This window comes from Drosophila sechellia, chromosome 2L, assembly GCF_004382195.2.
Source record: "Drosophila sechellia strain sech25 chromosome 2L, ASM438219v1, whole genome shotgun sequence".
Taxonomy (NCBI): Eukaryota; Metazoa; Arthropoda; class Insecta; order Diptera; family Drosophilidae; genus Drosophila; species Drosophila sechellia.
The window spans coordinates 15,318,560-15,335,280 of record NC_045949.1 but is presented as its reverse complement, the minus strand read 5'-3'; the positions used below and the strand labels follow the sequence as shown (position 1 = coordinate 15,335,280).

Below are 16,721 nucleotides of genomic sequence, written 5' to 3'. Positions count from 1 at the left end.
GTATTTCCGCGCAGATAACTTAGCGCTTTGAATTAAACTTCACATACACAACCAGCTCGAACTAAAAGTTTGCAAAAAAGAAGGCGAAATGAAGCCAAGCAAACTCCAGTGCTTTGTGCAATTTAAGTCGTAGCGAAAAGAATAAATTGCATAAAGCGCGGAAAGTTTTGCAACTTGCCCCTATTCCCCATCCCCTAGGTATATATTTAAGCAGATTGATGACAGTGACTGAAACCAAACAACTTCTTTTTTTTTCAGCGCCTGATGGACTCCGCCGAGCAAGCTGCTCTGTCGGAGCTGGAGGGCCAGGGGCAGGCGGAATCGCCGATGGGCGGACAGCAGCACTACGATGCCCGGCGGATCAACGAATACAATGCCGATGGCAAGCTGGCGGACGGAGCCCGCCACATGGACATCCGGTTCATGCGGCGCTTCGAGCGTCTGCCGGTCAATCTCAGTCTAAGCTCGATTCTGGTCCCGCACGGCGTCGACTTGGATGAGCCGGACGTGAAGTCGGCGCTGCAGTGGAGCGGCCATTTGGATCCGCTGTTCCAGAACAACTTAGAGCAAGATCCGGCATTGTCGTGGCAATACTTCGGCTCCTCCACAGGCTTTCTGCGCCGCTTCCCGGGCACCGCCTGGCCCCCGGAGGGCTCCAAGGGCAGCAAGCTCATCCACGACTTCCGCACGCACAATTGGTTCGTCCAGGCCGCCTCGTCGCCCAAGGACATTGTGAGTATATATTCTGCTACCCCCGTAATAGCCTAGGTTACAAAAACTAAAAAATTATATTTATTATTATTATATTTTGATACTAATATGATTGGTTATTTATTAAATATTTAGCTTTCCATAATCTTAATCGGGAAGACAACCATTTTTTTTTTACGTTTTGTTATATCGATTCTTATTTTATATAATTTATATAATTAATTATATAATTAAAGCTTATGTTTAGTAAAGTAAAATTTAATAAATCACTGATTGGACTTGTGACATCTCCCAATTAGATGATTCTTTTGGATGCCTCGTCGAGCATGACAGAGAAGTCCTTTGACCTGGGGATGGCCACCGCCTTTAACATATTGGACACCCTTGGTGAAGATGATTTCGTTAACCTCATTACCTTCTCGGAGGTGGTAAAAACCCCAGTGCCGTGTTTTAAGGACCGCATGGTTCGGGCCACGCCCGACAACATCCAGGAGATCAAGTCCGCAGTAAAGGCCATCAAGCTGCAGGATACGGCCAACTTTACGGCGGGTCTGGAGTACGCTTTCAGTTTGCTGCACAAGGTAAACGCTTGGTATATACGTGGTTATAGTAAATGAACGAGTTCCCTATTTCAGTACAATCAATCGGGGGCTGGGAGTCAGTGCAATCAGGCCATCATGTTAATCACGGAAAGCACATCGGAGTCGCACAAGGATGTTATTAAGCAGTACAATTGGCCACACATGCCCGTCCGAATATTTACATACCTGATTGGCAGCGATTCCGGAAGCAGGAGTAATCTCCACGACATGGCCTGCTCGAACAAGGGATTCTTCGTCCAGATCAACGATTACGATGAGGCCCGCCGCAAGGTGATTGACTATGCCCTGGTAATGGCTCGTCCAATGATCATGTACCAGGCGGACCATCCGGTCCACTGGAGTCCGGTGTTTGTGGCCGGTAAGTCCGGAGGACTTGGCCGCGATTCGGAGTACCAACGCCGCCTGGTGACGACAGTTTCAACTCCGGTCTTCGATAGACGGAACCATTCGGTGCGCGTTGCCAATCTGCTGGGCGTGGTGGGCACCGATGTGCCCATCGAGGAGATCCGCAAGGTGATCCCCCAACACAAGCTGGGACCGAATGGCTATTCGTTTATCGTAGATAACAACGGAAGGGTGCTCTACCACCCTGATTTGCGTCCCTTAGGCGATGCCAACCAGTACATCGACCAGCTGAAGCCCAAGTACGCCTCGGTCGACATTACGGAGTTGGAACTGCCGGAGACGGAGTTCGGCAATAATAACGAGCCCATTGAAATTAATAAGAACCTTTTAAATGAGGTGAGTAATAATATAAATATTTTAATATTTTCGTTTGCATTTCGATTTTACGAAATTTTATGTATTTTTAATAAGATGCGCGGTGACATGATAAAACCCAAGGAGGGGGAGACGGAGTTCACGGTGATGAACCATTACGATGACTCGAAAAGGGTTTCCACCAGGACGCATCGATACTTCTACGGCCCCATCGAGGATACACCATTTACCCTGGCTATTGTGCTCCCGGAGAAATACGGTAGCCATGAGTTTGTCTCCCAGCAGGAGATTCGCCATTCGCGTAACAATGGTTAGTTTTTCCTGGAATACCCTTTAATTATTCCTTCTAAGCCACTTGTATCTATCTTTTCAGTTACCGAATACTTTAAGGGAGAAAACTGGCGCGTACATCCCGACTGGGTGTATTGTGAGTACAATAGCGTCAGTGACCTGGAGAAGGAAAGGGAGAGCTCCGGCGAGTACTCTCCGCGCGATCAAGAGCCCAGCTTCGGATCGCCAGAGGAGCAGGTATTGCATTTTCTGTCTCGCGCTGGACGCCCCGGTTGGAAGTGGATGTCGGTAAGAAATCTGACTCGGGAGAATGGATTCTCTCATGGTGGCTATCCAAGCACTAACTACGGAAAACCTTTTCCTCAATCAGGTTCGACCCAAGTCGCCGCAGCCACATCACAACATGCACAGTGGCTCCAACGGCAATGCGCCCGGATCGAGCCACTTTGGATCGCAGCACCAAAGCTCTCAGGGATCTCGCAAGGCTGAGCCTTACTTTTGCGATCGAGCCCTCCTCCAGAGCTTGGTGCGCGATGCCATGGTAACTGATGGACTCGATAGGAACACGACTGGATCCTCCAGCGGCAAGGAGGATAAGCAGTAAGTTTGAATGGAATATAGATACTTTTTTATTTAATTTTTGTTTTGACAAACCACATATTTTTATTTGCACTATCCAATTTTTGGTTTATATCAAATAAGCTTGTGCAAGTCATTTATTATTATTAGTTTTAGGAGCAGTCTTAAAACAATTTTTGTATTTACATTTTATTTAAAAGTTTAAGAACGTTCTCTTACTTTTTTGTTAAACATATTACTAAAGCACCAAAACCATTTTCTCTCCGCATATATTTTCCTCACTCTATTTCTTTAATGGCAAACACTTTTTCTGTTTTGCTAAATCTCTGCACTGTCTCACCTGAATAACCATAATGCAAAATATTTTTCCCTACCGCAAATAATTTGAAAATGTTTGTTTAAAAAAATGCAATTTAAACTGATATGCACCACTCTTATAATAATAATTTTTATAGTCCCATCGCCACATTGATGGCAATCCTAAAGAGGTAAATTGAAGAGTAATTTGGTTAAAGTTGGAGTAGAATAAAAAATGCAATCGCTTTAGAGGACCAGCCACATGGAGAAGGCTTGAATAAACATCCCTTAGAAATATCTTGCGCTGGCCCCAAATAACTTAAAACTTAAAGATTTCAACGAAACTTATATATATTTATGTTTAATCATAGGCAAGGATACCAGAAGTTTGTGGTCGCTACTTCATTCGTTGCTACGAGATCGGGTCTTCTCCGGTGGATTGATCATGTAAAGCGACCCGAGGATACTCCCGAGCCGTTAGTATACAATTTATTTTCAATAATATTTGAAAATGTTTAAATGGTTTCTTACTCCATTTTTTAACAGTCACTTTAGCGAAGATAATGTTAGAGCCATGGACACATCCTGGTATAAGAGGGCGATTGACCAGCATTCTGTGGAACCAGACAGTTTTGTGTACAGTGTACCATTTGGCTCGGGCTATGCCATTAAGTCGAACGCCACTCTGGTGACCGCCTCCCATGCCATATTTGTGGAGCATCGAGGTCACAAAGCGGCAGCCGGAGTTGTGGGTCTGCAATTTCAGCACGATTCTTTAGCAAAGCATTTTATAAACATCACCTCAGCCGTAAGTGTTCTCCTACTGTATAAAAGCAATATGAGTTTTAAGGATTTTGCTCGAACTTTAATACTTTTAGTGCACTGGCATGACTGGCTGCAAGAGAACATGCGCTTCGGACAATTTGGATTGCTATGTTCTAGACAACAGTGGCTTTGTTATCATATCCGAAGAGATGGAGCACACGGGCAAGTTCTTTGGACAGATCGATGGCACCATTATGGATTCTTTGGTCCAGGATCGCATATACAAGAGAGTTACGGTGAACGATTATCAGGGTGTCTGCTCCGATGCGGATAATCCATATACGGCTGCAGGCGGGATTTTGAAACCACATCGCCTGGGCTCCTGGTTCTTCAATCATCTTTTGGCCCTGAGTGCCGCCTGGTTGTCCCTGATGCCTGCTTCCCTGCGGGCATGGCCGCAGGAGGAGTATACTTACGACAACGAGGATGTTGTTTTCGTGGACAATAATTACTCTGATGAATACGAGTTCGGAAATGAAAACGAATACAATATGCAGGTGGATCAGGAAATGGACGAATTTTTCACCACAGCCGACGTGGTAAGTAGAAAATTGACTTTACAAAGCAAACTTATGGGATCTACAAATTTCATTCTAATTTTAATTTAGGAATATACGACACCACCGCCTAGACAGCATAAACCTCACGTTGGACCGAGATTTTCACCAGATCCTCACAACGCCAGACGTTGTGATCTCCGAACGGATCTCTATATGCTTCAGCCGGAGCGCCTGAATCAGGGTGGTCAAAACAATCCGCTTAAGGTAAATAAAGATCAGTAAAGAAAGAAAAAGAAATTTTAATATCTCCACTTTTTCAGGGTAAATTAACCAACTGTCATGTGTCTGGATGCGAGCGTCCTTTCAGCGTTCAAAAGATCCCGCACAGCAACCTGATCCTGTTGGTGGTGGACACCTTGTGTCCATGTGGCTCCAAGCAACTAGACATTGAGCCCTTGGAGGAGGCGGGCGTAATCGGTGGGTAATAGTGGAATGTGTGTAAAGAAATCATTTTTAAATTTCCTTTTTTTGTGGAATTCTAGGAGCCTGCAGTACGAGACGCCAGGGACAGGAGCAAGAGTCCCGAAGGCGCCCCAAAAAGTGCATCAACTATCATCCCGAGGAGATCGAAATCCAGCAGTGTGGACGTGGCAGCACTCTGCTGCACATGTCGGGATCGGTAATTGTGGCTCATCTTTTGATGGTGACAGTGACCTTTGTGCTGGCCAATGCGTGATATGAGCACTAAACGAGTTTTGAAAATTAAGTTTGCACTAAATATGTGTTGAAAGCAAAAGCGGATGAGACCTAAAGGGGATCAGAATTTCTTTTCGAAAGAAATACGCAGTTTGAGTTTGTTGATTTGAGGTAGAAGTGAAAGCTGTTAGTAAACCTCTTACCATTAATAGTGGTTAGAGGAAAAATCAAATATTTATTAGAAGATTCGTAAATGAGCAACGTTATACCGATAACACTATCGAGTTTATATCCTTATGTTTGTAGACAATAATTTGCAGGACGATTAGACAAAACGATAGCAAAACATTAATTATGTATGTATTTGTGCAATACGATAAGCATTTAAAACATAATTGTTTAGTCCAAAGCTTTCTAGAACGAGCTTTTTTTTTTTAACAATTATTGATTGATTTCATCATTAAATATGAGAAGCAAATTAAAGAAACAGTGCAAAAATCTTTAAATAAATGTAATAATGAAGGTAAAACATTAATCAGTCGGATTATGTAAATAGTATCAAAAATATTCAAAATGAGCAAAATTCCTACCGAAAAATAATTCGTTTCTTTCCTGTTTTTTTTATCGTACAACTTAAATACTAAATAAATGGAGTTACTTTTGCACTCAACTGCGTACGCACAAATATTAAGTATTATATATTTTACAACCAAACTAAATCGAATTCACTGAACAAATGGAAGACTTGAAATACCCGACAGCAATGTAAAAATAACAAAAGCACATTAAGAACAAAAGCAAAACCAGAGAAAAATATGTAGGCAATTATGTATATGGTTCACATCCAAATTTGAACAAAAGAAAACCAATTTAATTATTATATAAATATTTGATTAGTTTTGCAGAAAACAAAACAAAAAAAAAAGAAAGTGGAGAAGGAATAATAATTTATTTTATATACATTTTTATACAAACCTCATTCATACAACAAAAAGCGAATGGCGAAAACCTAATCAACTAGTGTAATCGTTCTAATTATTTTAGACTATACAGTGAGTTCTTTGCGTTTCTTTTGTTAACTTATTAGGTCTACATAGAAATTTACATATCTATCAGAGTTCTGAAATAAAAAAATATTTCTTTTCCAAACTAATAAACAACACTATATAAAAAACAAATTACATGAAACACTTACATATTCACACCTACACTCAATCTCATTCACTTTAAACACAAATAAACACTTACAAACATATACAAAATATAAAGAAAGAATATTTTCTGTGTCTTAAACTTGTATAAAAAATGTCTTCCATTACAAATACTTAACGAAAATGAAATCCAAAGTAAAACAATTTATAAATCAATACCTACTAATTAACTTACACTAAAAATACGATTATATAAGGAAATATATACTAAAACATTTAACTCGAAAGTCATTAACCAAGCATACACAATTTCAAAAGTTTCGCTCTGCGCCCCTATTTAGCTTTAAGCTGAAAAAGGGCGGAGGAAACCCAAAAAAAATGGAAAAAAAGAACAAACATTCGTACACCCATTAGAAGGTTAGATAATGTAGGTAGTTAGGGCTGGCTAATCGACGGCACCGGCAGGAAAGGGAGCATGGAAAGGAGGATCATACAAGCATTAGAAGAAATATTAGCAGAATATTTAATATATAGTAAATATGTAATAAACCTAATTTAACATACAACCTAAACCGATTAATCAATTGTAAGTCGTAACTCATAAGAGCTGTTTGTTAAACGTTGATAATGTCGATGGATTGGACGGTGTTGCAGTACGAAGGTAAGACACCAGTGCGTATGCGTAATCTGAGCTGGAGTGTGTGCATGATTGGATGATTAGTGATTGTTTGCGTGCATGGCTGGGAACCTTGACTGACTTTAAGTGGCGTGGGCGGGAATGTGTGGGAAACGACAAATGGAAATACCTGGTAGGCCACCGAAGGCAGAAAACAATACACACACCTTACAGTTAAGATCGCTATAAAACAATTCCCCCTTTTTTTTATCCACTCTGCCGGTATCTTCCGGTATCAGCTGCATTCTCACTCACTCCTGTTCACCACAAATCCACTGTAAAATGGCATTCAATTCCTTCGCATAACTTCAACTCGAAAGTAATAAAAGTATTTATGTATTCAACTTTTTGCAAAACGAAAATTCCATATCAAACACATAAAAAACTAATTATAAATAAAACGAAATTGAAATCTACTGGAATATGTAATAATGTAACAATGTTCTGAAAGATTTTCTATGTTTGTTTATTTTTATAAGGAAATCGAATGTTTGTATATGTAGTCCATAATTTTCTAAAGGAATATGAATATATTGAGAAACACGAAAAAAAAAAACAAAGTAATGTTTATTGGTCTTAATGAAATGGAAAACCAAAAGAAATATAATTAAAACTACCATTATTAACTTACGAATTAAATCAAATTTTTGACATGCGATTTTTGCTTTTTGGAAATCGTGCTTTTTGCTAAAAACAAAACCACAAGAAATGAAAAACAAAACGACCTATTATTAAAATATGAACACACTTTTGCTCTCTATAAACCCTATATACAAGCATCTTTCTATATGGAATATTTATATACAGCCATCCGAAACCAAACGAAAACCAAAAAAACTTATATATACCATGTAATAAAAAATGTCCTTGAATATTCATCTCTTTCACTTCACACGAGAAATCCGTAAAATTTATTTATCATTATTTGCCGCTCCTTGCTTGCCCTAATTTTTAATAATTTCATTTCGATTGAGAGTTAAATTGAGACCGAGAAACATATTAGACAACAACTGACAACTAAGCATACAATTATGGAATATTAAAAACAAAAACATTTAAGGACTTAAAAGATATTTGAAAGAAAAGTCATCCTATCAAGTCTAATCAGTGTAAAAATTCTGTTATTGCTGTCGAACACACATTGAAATTAGACTAAAATAAACCCAAAGCAACTTTTAAATTGTAAAATTGTTGTTCCATTAAATTTGTCATTATGAGATTTGAAAATATAGAAGTTTAATGCAAAAGAAAAACAGTATGGAATACATATAAATACGTACCCACATGTAAGTCATATACATTTTGTATGTTCCAGAGATCCATAAAATGGCGGTAAATAACTATCAAAATTGTTCAAAAAAGCTTAAAATTTGGATAACAAAAAATTTAATTTGTTTTACAAGCAATTTCACATTTAAATACGGTCACCAATGGCACATCTTACACCTATAGAAATTTTTTTATGTTATTTTGTACGAAAAGTCTACAAAGAATTTTGCGTAATAGTTTGAAAGAAGTAAAAACTATTTAACATTAGTCAAAATAAACACACATTTGCGAAAGTCTAACTGTTAAGGGAAAAATAACAAAGTAAACCGCATACTTACATAAATTAATTATAAATTAATATAAACTTGCTCATTATTCTAATTACAAACTGGAAATTATAAGTAAATGGTATACATAAATAATATAATTAAAACCATGTTAAGATTCAACATTAAACAGGAAGACGAACAACTAAAAATATTATAAATACATAATATGAACGAAGGAACAGAAAAAGTGCATAAGAAAACAGAGAATGAAGAAATAAATGACAAAAAGTATTATAAAATAATTGAACTTCGATATTTTTCTTGTTGATGGGATGTTTTTGTTGTTGAAAACTAATGTGCTGCATCAAAGACTAAATTAAAAACCACCTCGATGATTAAATGTACGTTGCATCATGCAGATGGCGCCATAAGATATGATAGTGGAGCCATCTGTGTTTAAATGTTTTGTTAAGTGATTGACATTAGTGCTGTGTTGACTCTGTCAAAATTCTTAGTTTCTATAAATATTAGCCATATAAATATAAATTGGAAAGAAGTCTCAAGACAAGCATTTTAAGAAGTAATTTTTGTTCACCTGCGCCACCTGCCGGCTAAGTTAGTCCAAAAGCTTTCTCCAAAGCTGCCAATTGGTAAGGGAAATGGCCGTGCAGGTGGCGCCAGTGTATCATTCGCCAGCCTTATCAAACATAACCCACCCACAAACGAAGCATCAAAATGCATTGCATTGCATAGGAAGCATCATTAATGACGTCCTGCACTTCCGCTACGCAATTACGGATGGCAAACACAAATCAAATGCCAAATTGCGATATAGAAGTCTGTTTTTGTGGCACGTGATCCTTTCCCAAGGATAAGCGCAAATTATAAATTTGGTAATCAACTAAATGTGGCATAACTGTTTAACTTATTTATAAGCCCGACGCAAACACACACCATTTTACATAGAAACTTTTTAGACAAACAAAACGGGCCTGCAAGTATGGAGAATATTTGCACTCTATGTACTGTCAACAAAATTCAAATCAAATAAACTATAAATGTCAGTGGGACTGGGACTTCAGTTTCGGCTTGAGCTGGCTGCCATTGTGTTTGAGTTCGTGCTGAAATCGTTATCCTGTTACTTGTCATTAATTCGACCCTTCGTGCATATTGTTACTCCTGTCATTATTGCCCCGTATTGTTGCCATTTCAGCTCTGTGCGTCGAGCCGTTAAATTAGCCGCTTATCAATTATGTATTTGAATTTAATTGGCCAACTAGAAGGCTCCCGGGACTCGTTGGCATGCCTGCGTCTGGATTTATCATTGTAAAAAATAAATTTACTTGTGAATTAGCAAAATTTGATTACATACAGATATGCACAATATGCCAATAAATAAAACACGTGTACTTTTTGAAGAGTTAAATTGAAATAAATCTTGGGGCTCCACGGTGGCGCGCCTACTTGTTATGAACATAAATTTATTTTTATAACCCATATATAAAAAAAAATCAATATTTAAAATTATGGAACTAATCAATTAGAAGAAGAGCAACTATGGAAAATGAGTTGATACAAATAAATTATATTACTTTCTCGACATGCGAATTAAACAAATCCATGCGGCAGGCAAAAAAGCCAACGGTTTGCATTTGATTGGGAAACAATTTGAAGAACGACTAAAAAGAATTCTTGGCTTTTTTGTGTGCGGCTGCAATTGCATTTTGTGTGATTTTGGTTATTTGTCGTGTTTATTTTGCTCGACACTGGCCCGCCAGTCTGATTTATTCATTAAATAATGTGTGGGGAGCCGACGTTACCCTTATCCCTCCGTTCGCGTGCGTCCTCATGCGTCATGATTTTCTACAAATAAATTGATTTCAGTTTTCAACATTAATTTAATAGTTGTTGTTATGGGTTGGCCCAGTGGTTTGGCCAGTGTTTTCATTGTTATTGCAATTGGCCTGGTTGCTGGTAACTGGGATCTGTTGCTGCTGATGGTTACATTTTGTAATTTCATTTCGCATGGCTCTGAGGATTCCGGCAATTGAGCATTATGCAATGCATTTACATATATGCATGAAACCGTTTAATTGCAATTCAGGAGATTTAATTTTTTCGATTTTGGTTTTAACTGTTTGCATTGTTTGCGACCAATTTGCAACAGCATTCCGCCATTTTGCGTTCGCATATCGAATGGTAAACACTTCTGATCCTCCTTCATATAATCGTAAACCAAGTCGAATTTTCCATTTACAATTTTTACGATGCTCGTCGTTAATAAAGCATATAATATGTTGACCTCAGAGCTCTCAATGCTACAGTGCCAGCCATAATTCTGCGCTCAGTTTTGCTGCGGCTTCTGCGGATTGCTTTCGCTTTTGTTGCTTTAACCGCTAAAAGCAATTTGCAATTGCACTTGTTTATGGTTGGAACTGCGCTCCTGGCGTTAATTTGATGTATTTTGCTTAGCAAACGGATCTGATGGGATTACTTAGTCAAGGGAGCTTAATGGATTGCAGGATTCTTATTTGATATATACAGTGCAATTAATATTTTATATAGTGATGTAATACACTTCTGTTATACGACGATATATAAAAGTTTTCAATGTGCATGCGGATAACTAATTTTGATGCCAATTTACTTATTACCAATAACTAAACTTATAACCGCTCTGATTTTAGGCCCTGTAAATCTCTTTGAGGTTTCAGAAGTCCCTAAATGGCAAACGGGTAATTTCAATCAAGGATCAAACTTACTTAACTCCTTTAGCTCCCGACCATTGAATTTTCCAAACTTTTCCTTACCATCTTAACATATAAACAACCAGGAGCACGGAAACAATTTAATCAATCAACGCTGAACTATATAATAAGGCAAAAATCTGGCGGAATAATAGCCTGTTTGCCCTGCGAAAGTTCCATTGCGTAAATTGATAAATCCTTTAATGTTACGCCCACACACGAAGAACCTAGAAACCAGAACATGGTAAAGGGTACATCCACACAACGGTACTCTGGGGCGCGACACAATGACACACACACGGCCATGGGGCTATGGGTGAAATCAACTTTCGATTTCGTCGAAATAAATTCACTTTACAGATTGAGACGGCCGTGGGACGTGAGGACATGGGGGAATTTCAATTCCTTCTACGCACGACGACAGGGACAAACTCATTGAACGAGAGCGAAGACAAAATACGTGCAGTGCGTTAGAGCTGCGTTCGAAAAAATAGCCTCAAAAAGTTTGCCATTTTAGTTTTAATGTTACATTGAATATTTAGCATCATTAATTAATAAGCTATAAATATAAACCACATTTGTTTACTATTTATTTATGCAAAATTATTTGACATTTCACCTTTCCTAACCTAATACAAGCTTATTTAGATAGGGATTTTATATATTGATAAATCTCCAAAATTGGCAGGCGAATATAATTACGAAAATAATTGCGATAACGAATTTATAAATATATGCGGTAATCTTTTAATAATTAACGAGTGAGAAACAATTGGATAACTAATATTTTGGCAAAAGCTGTAACCAGATTGAAGACGGCAGGATGTTGTGCTCGAATAATTGAATTCATCAAAGCTAACTCGCACAATTGTGAAAATGCTTGAGCCACAACCACCGCCAAATGCCTGAAGCTACCCGATTTCCCCTTTGAATTTAGTTCTGTAAACTTTTCGCTTACTGTGTGTGTGCGCTTCCTTTGATGACGGAGACAGCGGCTAAATTCGGCTAAAAGAATGGCGCACAAAAAGATTTGCGAATTGACAAAGTGCAAGTGGGTCTTGGGGCACGAACATGCCAAATGATCGGGTAGGCAGGACGGCACCTCATAAGGGAGCACGTGTGTGCGAGTGCCTCTGCCTCTAAGGACCTCCTCGGGCAGGCAACGAAAGACACACTCGCACACAGCGACAAACAACTCGAAAATCCATGTCAGTGTCACGTAGCAGAGTGTGTCCCAAAACGGGAACAATAACAACACCACCGGCAGCCAAAAGCAGCAACAAAGCTTGATAAAACAACAAGAGGGTGCTCGAGACGATAAAGAAACGGATACTGTCAATATGACTAAGCCTAGATACACTAATAGATTTGTTTGGAATAAGGACAAAGCCTAGATATACTAATACAGATTCCTGGAAAGGTAGTATGCGAAAAGTTTACTGTATAATGATGATAAGTAGTAAACTTGACTAGGTATCTTTTTTTGCAATGAAAAAATCATAAAACAACAATGAAGAAATTAGAAATTACATTTTTACCAGAATCATGTATCTGAGTTGTTCATTTATTAAAGTCCTTACCAGAACACCCTCTTCCATTTCCAATTTTATGCCCCTCATTGTTTTTTGTGTTTTGTCTTTGTGTTTTTTTTTCCTATTTTGAATTCCTATTTGCCTTTATATCTAATTCTCTTGTTCATCACAGCAACTCAAGCTTCATTGGCATGCCCAGCGTCTCAAGGATATTTTCTGCTCGCATTGCGTATACGCCACGTTGCTCGCACCGTTGATTAAGTCGCTCGTTCTCCGTGCTTAATCAATTATGCGACGTTTGCAAATTCACGTAGCTGTTCGAGTTATTTTCGCTAATCACTGGAATAAAATAAACTTAAGTGTCAAAGCCTCCAGAGAAGACGGACTTCATTCAGTGAGTCCAGAATGGCTTACGGTAGCTTCAAGTGGTTATATGGATGCTGGACAATTTTCCCAGCCCCTTCTGACCGGGTCATTTTTCATTCTGATGAAAATATTGATTTCGATTCTCTTTCACCCGCCTTCATCCGCGGTCGACGTGATGTTGATGTCTGTTTGTCAGTCTAACGATTGCTCCTTCAGTGGTTACCTGGCTCAATGAAAACGGGCAACTTTCCCCCGATTACATTCGTTTGCCATCGACCCATCAGTTCTCATCCTCGTCCTGGAGCCCATGCCCCTTCAAAGATTTATGAGTCGTCCGCCTCGAAGTTGGGGAGGCAAATGAAATATCGCCAGTGGGCAAATATTTGCGATACGGAAGGCGCGTGATTCGATCAGGAGCCAAACGCAACGAGGTGAGCTCGGAACCAAGTTCTACTTGACCCGAGCCAAATCAATGGCCAAGCACCGAGTGCACCAGCGAAGCACAGTGGACCTAAAGGGCTAGTTAACCTTCTTCGGGCATTAAGTCTTTCAAGTCTTTTGTTAACTGAAATAAATATGTAAAATTACAAATTTAAAGAGAGACGTACAGCTAGTTAATACATTTACACGCATATTCCAAAGTATTTATATTATGGAATATTAAAAATGTATTTATGACTTCTGAGTGTACACCACGGTGTATTGTTTAAATATTTAACATAGCTTTGCTTCTGCAATGGCGACTCCTGGCTGACAGGTAATAAGGTCATCAAAACGTCCGATGCGGTTTTGTCGACTGATTTATGAAGTTGTATGGTCAGCACGGAGCAAGACAAGCCAGAAGCAAGATGGTAACGGGGTTGGTGGCCAGCCGTGACAACTCAATCGAGGACAGCGCGCATACGCCACGTTGTTCGCAGTCACCTTTGGGGAATGGAACGGAATCGGTATGGGGATGGTAGGGATGCCAGGGATGGCAAGGATGTGTCGCTTGGCCAGTCACCGATTTCGCCTTCTGCTCTCCTCCTTCCGGTTGCGTTTTTTGGAAAGCGATTTATAAACGTTGCAAGCATAAATAAACAAACAGATGCTCGGACAAAAATAAGACCAGGGAGGACACCGCATAAAGAACTGAATGGCAACATGTGCCTGGCCTTCGTTTTTCGCGCTGTATTTATTTACTTTTGCTCTTTTATAAAATATTTTTTAATGCAGCCACAGGGCTGCCAATTTGTGCAGATTTATAGAGGCTGCCAACGTCATGGCTCCCGGGAATAAAACCGACAAAAAAAAATACATAACCAACGCTCTCTGTTGACAATCGCCACAGGAAGTGGGCAAGCAAGTTGCCAAGGATGCCAGAAATGTGAATGTGCATGGTTGTTGCTCGTGCTGCTGCTGCTGCTGTTACAAAAGGGTCATAACTGATTGCTGCAAACACTTACGGGGGGAGGAGAGAGCCGAGGATGGGGTGGAGCATGAGGGGTTACAGGACATTCGCCGGTTGACTGGACAGCAGCGGCCAGCGGAGAATAACGCACGAGCAGGACAAAGGACGAGGGACGATGACAATGCTGCGCATTGAATGAGCATTTGATGGCTGTTTTTACAACGACTCTTGGGCATTCAACCTCAAGAGCCCCTCGAACAACATCTGAACAATTTTAGAGTTTGCTTAGAAACAATTTTACGGATTTTTCCTAATGTTCTGCATTGGTCAGAAAATGCTGCTCATGAATAATGGTTTTTCAATTCTTAATTTAAGCTCTGTAATCAAAAAGAGGATTGGGGATATTTTCAAAATTTTATAATGCACTTATCTTGAATTGCCAATAATTAAAATAGAACGCACTTTTAAAATTACCATGTAAATTACCATGTAAAGCATTTATAATTCGATATAATTGTTTTCTCTGTATTGCATGTACGGAACTTGATTTTAAATATTCGAGAAATAACCTCGGATCCCCGAGAGTATTTGTGTCAGTAAATATTGAGGGGATAATAGATTTAGGGTGTTATGCCTGACATGTCTGTCAGCAGTTGGTTGTTGTTTTCCTTGGTTTATGGTTGTTTGTATTTTTGCGCCGTGGAGACTGCAATGGAATTTCTCTGCACCCATCGTCTGGCCACCGCTGTCGTCATGGTCATCATTAACATTGACCAACGTCATCGACATCGTCGCAGGATGTGGTGCAATTTGTTGCTGCTGTCGCTGTGTAAGTGGGCGTGACTGTCTGCCAAATATGAGCACCGGAAATTAGCACACAACTGCCACGCCCCCGCCCTGATATGAGGGCGAAAATTGAATGGACATCGGACAAACCCCTGGCCGTATAATTACTTTTGTCCCTGAGCGGGGACCAAGTGCTTTTAGTGGCCAACAACTGCCAGCAATCCATGCCTGATGACCCGGCGGGATCACTGGATCTTAATTAACAAAGGGCCTCAAATTAAAGGCTAATCACCCACTTGACCACTTTGTCTACTTGACCTGGCCCAAAGAGTTCGCTTTCAGCTTCAGGGTATGCGGTCATGGATTTATGATGCATAGCAATCAAGCTGGGAACTACTTTACAAACTTCACACACACTTCAGCAGGAGCACAGCTTTCCAGTTTTTCATTTCCATCAAACAGACATCCTTGGGAAACTAACTGCAAATCATACAAGTCAAACAAACACTTGCCCTTCTGTTTTTGTCAAAAAAATTAATTAGAAATAATAGTGGTAAATAATTACATATTTGTGGAATATATTAATTTCATATTTAATTTTGACCCTATCGTTTAACTGACTTACTCTTCACAATCCACGCTTGAAATCAAGAAATAATTCAGTTCTTCTCAAGCGTTCAGAGAGGGAAAAGTTGTAGAGTGCGAAAAACTTTCTCCACATATCGCCAGGACCAAGGAAAGTAAAGGAAGAATGCAAAGCCGAGCACAGAGGCAACTTGCGTGCTTTTGTGAGCGGCAACTTCGTTTGCGTCCATTTTGAAAATCGGAAATATGCGAGGGTGTGCGTTCCGCGTGTGTGTTTGGCATACATTAGCATCTCTTGTGTGTGCTGCATACATTTAGGCGCAGCGCAATGCAGTGCACAATTGCTTATGAAATTGCGCAAACAAAATGGTGGAATGATGTAAAATGGAAGCTAATGAGCCGTGTTGCACTTAGAGGTTAATGCGAAAAGGGCTAAACTTCCTGGAGTTTGATTTTACAGTTTAAAAAAAAGCTTTGTTATATTTTTATATATCGAACTGCATTTAGGTATAGTTTATAGACAATTTTTTCTTAATTACAATTTAAAATCCTTCCATAATTAACGATTTCTGTACGTGTATTTTTTACTTTTGTTTTAAAAGAAAACGTAGAGTTGAAAAATATTAATGAAGCCATGAATAATAATAAAAACAGCTTCCCCTCTTCAGCCCTCTGGAAGGAAACAAACTCATTAAAAGGTTGCCGGCTAGTCAACCAGTCAACAACTTT

The 16,721-nt window shown here is 39.3% G+C and overlaps 1 protein-coding gene across 2 annotated transcripts in view; it reads left to right on the top strand.

The window, feature by feature from the left end:
- The window catches only part of LOC6611384 (voltage-dependent calcium channel subunit alpha-2/delta-3), a 33,978-nt gene extending 28,321 nt beyond the window's left edge, over positions 1-5,657 (top strand). The window contains exons 5-17 of one of the 2 annotated variants that reach the window (XM_032721511.1): positions 259-732; positions 1,011-1,292; positions 1,347-2,054; positions 2,130-2,343; positions 2,407-2,612; positions 2,695-2,924; positions 3,359-3,391; positions 3,572-3,676; positions 3,747-4,008; positions 4,079-4,564; positions 4,634-4,789; positions 4,846-5,002; positions 5,068-5,657. In XM_032721511.1, the coding sequence (XP_032577402.1) occupies positions 259-732; positions 1,011-1,292; positions 1,347-2,054; positions 2,130-2,343; positions 2,407-2,612; positions 2,695-2,924; positions 3,359-3,391; positions 3,572-3,676; positions 3,747-4,008; positions 4,079-4,564; positions 4,634-4,789; positions 4,846-5,002; positions 5,068-5,261 (3,507 nt within the window). In that variant the 3' untranslated portion in view covers positions 5,262-5,657. The remainder of the gene's footprint in view (positions 1-258; positions 733-1,010; positions 1,293-1,346; positions 2,055-2,129; positions 2,344-2,406; positions 2,613-2,694; positions 2,925-3,358; positions 3,392-3,571; positions 3,677-3,746; positions 4,009-4,078; positions 4,565-4,633; positions 4,790-4,845; positions 5,003-5,067) is intronic. The other variant, XM_032721518.1, reaches the window with a different exon arrangement.
- The last annotated feature ends 11,064 nt before the right edge of the window (positions 5,658-16,721 follow it).